The following is a 5,765-nucleotide window of genomic DNA, read 5'->3' as shown; positions in this document are numbered from 1 at the left end:
GGTCGCCCACGTGCAGCGGCTGCGCGGCCGTGCGCGCCGCCGCGGCCGCAAAGCTCGTCGTCACCACGTCGAGTGTCGGCAGTGCCGGCGTGCTGCTCGTCGTTGCGAGGGCCGTCGTCGTCGTCGTCAGAGCGAGGGAGTCGCCGCTCGTCTTTTGGCGCTTGTTGGCGGCGGCGGCGTCTTCATCTTCAGAGGCGGCGGCCGCCGCGGCGGCAAACAGTTGCCCGGAGACGGTGACGATGCCCAAGCCGCGCACATTCTGCCACTTGAGCTTCTTGACGAGCGCGTCGGCAAGTTTGACGACCCAGGCGCTCGTGTCGACGCTCGCGTCCACGACGGCACCGACCTCGGGTGTGTAGACGTCGGCACCGCCTGCGCCGCCCTTTTCGCCGCTCGCAGCGTCGGCCCCGAGAATGGCGCGGCAGTCCTGCGCGAGGGCTAGCGTCTCCTCGCGCGTGCCCGCAACGAGTATGATCTTGCGCGGCTGGATGAGCGGGATTAGCATATGGAGACTGCGCTTGTCGTGCAGGCCGGAAAAGTCGACGTAGGCGATGCGTAGGCGGACGGCGACCGTCTCCATCGTGTAGACGAGTTTGCAGGGGCCGTCGGGCTCGTCTCCATCAACGTCCTCGGCAGCGTCCAGCTCATCGGGCTCGAAGCCCTCTTGCATGCCTGTCGTGTTGCCGTCCTCGCCGCCGTCGCCGGCAAAGGCGCCGCCGCTGGCAACTCCTTTGTCGAGTTGCGACCTTTTGCTGGCGCTTGTACCTTGCACATCGTCCCACTTGCGCTTCTTGCCGAGGTTTTCGTCGTCGTTGGCAGTGTTGGGGCCGTCAACGTCGTCTTCTTCCTTTTCTTCGGCGCGTAGATAGTCTTCGGGGCGAATCAGCTCGCCAAAGTCGTCATTTCTCTTTCTGCGCACCGCGACAGGAAACGATCGTTCGCGGCCACGCTTCCCTCGCGAGTCAAAGTCGTAGACGCCCTTCTTCTTGATCAGAATGCTGACACCAAGATCCTCGTCTTTGAGAACCACATTCTTGCGACCCGCTTGGCCGAGAGCAGCAGACACGTTGAGCGCCTTGCCTTGTTGCTGGCCATCCTCGTTTTCCGAGTCTGACGAAGACTCTGAGGACACGTCATCGACGACGTCGGCAGATGCTTCTATACCGTCGGCTCCTACTGTTTGTTGCGTGGCTTGAAGCTGCCGTTGTGTGGCAAGCCATTGCTGGTATATGGTTAATTCCTCGCCCTCGAGAGGCTCACGCTTGGCGTCCCGAATCTCCAAATCATAGCTGCCTGTATTCACGTACTCGAGATCATCACCCGTCGTTGTCTGTACAGTCGTAACTCCGTCTTTGCGCTCTTTCCACAGACTCCATAGCGTTCTCGCGATGGAAGGCACGTTTTCTTGCGCCAGGCCAGGCTTATCTGTGAGAATCACAACATTATTCGCATCAGATGCCAAGCCTCTGAGCAGGTCTTTGGAGAATCCCCAGTCCATGCAGGTATCGCTGGCCAGAATGACGCGCCCTCGCGACTCGCCATTATTGACAGCCGTCGTCAGAAGCTTTGCAATTTGTGCTTTGCGATCCAGCAGACGCATAAATCGAAAGTCAAACGGACCGCCCACTTTCTTGTCGCTGTTTCCGTTTGTCCTTTTCTGTCCCTCTGCAAAGGCCTCAAATTCTTGTACAATGCTATCATCCATCCACTCCAGCATACTTCGTGCGTAGCGCATAGTGCTCGCCATATTGCGCCCAGCCAAGTAGAGCTTGGCAGCCTTTAATACGCCCGTTGCCGACGCGGAATCTGTGCGCCAGGCGTGCTCAAGCAAATATGCCAGCTCAAGCACGCGCGCGCTCGAGTCTACCGGAATCAAGACTGTGCCACCCCTAGCGACAGCTGCCTTGATCGTTTCCAGCAGCTGCTCATCGCGCTTGGCGCGGCCGCCCGCCTGCGCGTTCCGCTCCGCGCCGCGACTGCTGCAAATCAGCGCCGTCGGCTTCCGCAGCTGCTCAATGACTTGGGCGCCGCCGCCTCCCGCGCCGCCCAGCCAGGCCGCGCCGGCAAAGACATTTTCCCTCGCTTGGTTCCAGTCTACGGCGTAGACGATGGACTCGAGGCCGTGCTGAATGTGCCAGATGGTGCCGCCGAGGGTGTGGCCGGCGTTGTAGGCGGTGATGGTGAGGCCGTTGAGCGGCGGCGAAAAGGGCGACGGCAGCGGCTGGTGCGGCTGCGAGTACTTGAGGGGCTGGATGAGGGAGAAGAAGCGAGCAATCTCGTCGGGAGTCGGTGACTGTAGGAGCAGGTTCTGCGCCGTCGTCGCCGTCTGCGCGTAGGCATACGCCGAGGCGGAGAGCGCGGCCTGCGGGATGGTTGTGGCTGCGGCGGGTGTCGACGAGTAGAGGTCCTGCGTGAGGGTGCGGCCGAGGTCAATGACGGGCCGGGTCGCGTAAACGGGGATGCGCGTGAAGAGAGGTATGTTCTTGCAGCAATGTGCGTACGCGGCAAGATGAGGGGCGGTTGCGTGCGTCAGGAGAATGAGAGACAGGGTCGGGACTTGTCTGGGTATTGGTTAGCAATGGCCGACTGACTTCCTTGTTACGCGATGCAGCCTTACTTTTCCAGCTCCTCGAGCTTGGCCACATCAAACGATTCATCCCATCCAAGACCCACGAGGATTTTGACGCCACCATCGAGCTCCAGGAGGGATTGCGTGGCAAGCGACTCGGACTGCGCGCCCTGAAGGGGGCTAAATGTGAACATTGTTGCGACTGGGGAGCCCGTGGGCTTCGCCAGAGATGGATCGAAATTATTGTTTGCGGTTCGTCTTTGTCCGAGGTGACTGGTATATCTCACGCCATTGTATTAAATGAAAGATAGCAGAGAAAGATGGACTGAGCACGAAGAAAACGAGCGACTAGTGGGCAAGCCCAATGACGGCAATCGTGATCTATTGTCTGAAGATCTTGAAGTGTCGACCCAAGCGTCGCACGATAGCTTGGTTCGCTCGTCGCAATGGCGCGTGCCGCCGACACCACGGAACAACTATACAGCGGGACCGAGGGTGCCATTTTCACCAACACTCAGCAGCTTACCCGATACTTCATAATTGGGCCGCGTGTACTTTTGCCAGTCGCCGACGACAAGAAGCTCACAAGCTGTCACAGGTTGTGGCTTGCAAAGCCGTACAAGTAGCACCAGCTGTTCTAGTCGGAGGAGCCGCGGAGACATAGTTACTTGGCTTTTTGATGGAATGATTCAGCAATGCATCATCAAGTCAGGGGTGTAGCGTGAAGGCAGGCCGCAGTGTACACGCTACGTCCACGAACAACGTGCAAGTTAGGTTTAAGAACCAAGCTTACTTATTCTTATATTCCGTCCTCCGTTTCTAAAGTACGGCAACTCGCTGTAGAATGGTCGAGTCATGATGTTCAGGCTCACAATGGTGGCGTGCTGATTCTTTTTCTGTTGGTCGTGAATTAGAGTTGTGTGGCGTGAAGCTTGCCGCAATCAGATTGGTAGTCATCCGATCGCTACGCGAAATCGTGAGAGGAAAATCTCTTCTTAGCCTCCCACGATCTGCGTGTCACAGATTGTATTTGCCTCTAAAGTTGTAGCCTTGTCGAATGCGATGGTCGTGTTGATGGCTGCGACGAGCCAAGGGGCCATTGTGCACCAAACCAAAAGCCACTTCTTGCGATCGACTCTTCATCGAGTACGTAGTCGATGCAGTGAAACCTTTGTCCTGACTAAGTCTTCTAGAACGATGAGGAGATCTGAACCAAGAGTCAAACGCCATCTTTCAGAACTAATATTGACGGACCCTGCGGCAAGTGGTCTAGATGCCCAAATGTAGAATCAGAAATTGCGTGACACAACTGCGAAACACATTATACGTGATTACACGCGGTCGGGAAAACGTCTTGTAGAGCATGTAGTTTACTTGATTGACTGTGTCTTATATACTGATTATCGTAAGGATATCAAGCTATCAAGCAATATCGAATATAACAGGCCGGAAGCGCGTTCGGCGCTTCAAACTACCAATCCGTTGACCCAACACAAACGCCAATGCTATGCAAATGATATCAAAAATTAACACTAAGTAGAAAAAGGTGAGAATGACTAGATGCAGAATTTACGGTCAAGCATTCTCAGGGCTCGCGTGTCCTCGTTCGGTGGGCAGACCAGCTTATCCACGCTCATGATGCTGTTGCTCCTGGGACTGTTGTGTCCACTGCCGCTGCCAGACTCGCTGCAGGCGGGCGTAGGATGGTGGAGGATGGAGCCCAGGCTAGAGCGATGGCCATTGATGTTGGGCAGGTCCGAATTCGCTGTGCGAGGGGGGCTCACACTGGCATGTCTCGTGGGCGGGGTGCCAGCGCCGATTTGAGCAGGCGCACCGTTGGTCACCGAGTTGAGGCCAGGAAGAGGGCCATGACTGAGAGAGCCGCGGTGGTCAATGCTCGCCAGAGCGTGCTCCTTGAAAGGCAGAGGCTCGTGAGGGGGAGACAGACGGCCCGGGAAGCCCTGGTATGAAGAAGCAGTCTTGGGAGTGCTTTGCAGAGGCGGTAACGAATTCTCGTAGTGGTGAGGGTACGAGTAGTGAGGCTGAGGAGTGTGTGCCCCTTGGGCGGAACTAGGAAGACCGTAAGTGGGAGGCGACTGCTGGCCATGACGGCCGTGCAGAGGAGGCAAGCCAGCAGCGGGAAAGGGCGCAGTGGTGTAGTGGCTGTAGGGCGGCGTGGCCGCGGGCGAAGGAGGCCAGCTGTAGCCAGGTTGCGCATACTGCGGAGCGTAGGCTTGTTGGTGCTGGTGATGCTGAGGAGTAATCATGTACGGAGACTGCTGCATGGGAGCACGGGTTAGAGCAGGTGTCTGATTGGCCTCACCCATGCTGGACTCAGGATACATGCCCTTGCGGGGGACAATGTTGCGTAGTTTGGGGTCACTGGTGGGCTGCGGGAGCTCGGCGTGACCAGGCTGAGGACGCGAATAGTAGGAGATCAGATGTAGGTGATGGTCGTTGTGGGTGGTAATGCTGAAGGACTGCTTCATAAGGCCGTCGGCCTTGTAGCGGTAGCCCTCGGGCTCGCCGTCATCCATGTCCTCGTCACTTAGACGGCCGTCCTTGCCCGCACGGCGGCCGGTGCCGAAGCCGCCGCCGCGCTTCCCCTCCATCTCTCGGTAGGTCAGGAAGCTCCCGGAGACGCGAGATGCGCTCCAGGACTTGCCGTCGGTCCATCTGCGCATGCCGGCCTCGCGCTCGTCCCAGACAAAGACGGATCCGGAGCGAATGGACTGACGTTCCTTTTCGGAGAGGCGGCGCTGGACACGAGGTAGAATACCAAGGCGGCAGGCTTCGAACAGCTTGATGGCGTCGGCAGGGGTGCGAACGTAGCCATGGTACGTTTCCATCTTTTCTGATGGGACTGATTCCATTGTGTGCGTTTGATGGCTGTACGGGGAGTGCAGCTCTTTTAATGTTTGAAAATTCTTGTGAGAACTGCTGACTGTTCACTACGCCGACTTCGCCGACTTCGAAATATCAAATTCGGCGTCTGAAAGTAGAGTTTGGTGGCTTAAGTGGCGGTTCTAGCGACACTATATGACGCTCTGGATCTCAATATAGAGTTTCCTTGACCGAATTACACGGATTGCCAATTGCTATAGTCGAGGCAGTGGAGAAGGAAGTCGTGGCTTGACTATCGTGGTGCTTCCAATTTGACAAGTGGGAGGCGCGGATGGTAATGTTTGCGGATGGC

General features: G+C 57.2%; 2 protein-coding genes across 2 annotated transcripts in view; both read right to left on the bottom strand.

Moving 5' to 3' along the window:
- Positions 1 to 2,763, bottom strand: part of BBA_00757 (RNA-metabolising metallo-beta-lactamase) — a gene marked incomplete at both ends in the record, with an annotated part of 3,099 nt that extends 336 nt beyond the window's left edge. The window contains 2 exons of the mRNA XM_008595854.1: positions 11 to 2,561; positions 2,618 to 2,763. Of these exons, the coding sequence (XP_008594076.1) occupies positions 11 to 2,561; positions 2,618 to 2,763 (2,697 nt within the window). The remainder of the gene's footprint in view (positions 1 to 10; positions 2,562 to 2,617) is intronic.
- A 1,362-nt stretch (positions 2,764 to 4,125) lies between these two features.
- BBA_00756 (cAMP-independent regulatory protein pac2) lies at positions 4,126 to 5,442 on the bottom strand (the record flags this gene model as incomplete). The annotated part of the gene is made up of 1 exon (XM_008595853.1): positions 4,126 to 5,442. The coding sequence occupies one exon, from the start codon at positions 5,440 to 5,442 to the stop codon at positions 4,126 to 4,128; it is 1,317 nt and encodes a 438-aa protein (XP_008594075.1).
- Positions 5,443 to 5,765: the final 323 nt, after the last annotated feature.

The sequence above is a fragment of the Beauveria bassiana genome (assembly GCF_000280675.1).
Source record: "Beauveria bassiana ARSEF 2860 unplaced genomic scaffold BBA_S00002, whole genome shotgun sequence".
Classification (NCBI taxonomy): domain Eukaryota; kingdom Fungi; phylum Ascomycota; class Sordariomycetes; order Hypocreales; family Cordycipitaceae; genus Beauveria; species Beauveria bassiana.
This window is presented reverse-complemented; position numbering and strand designations above follow the sequence as displayed.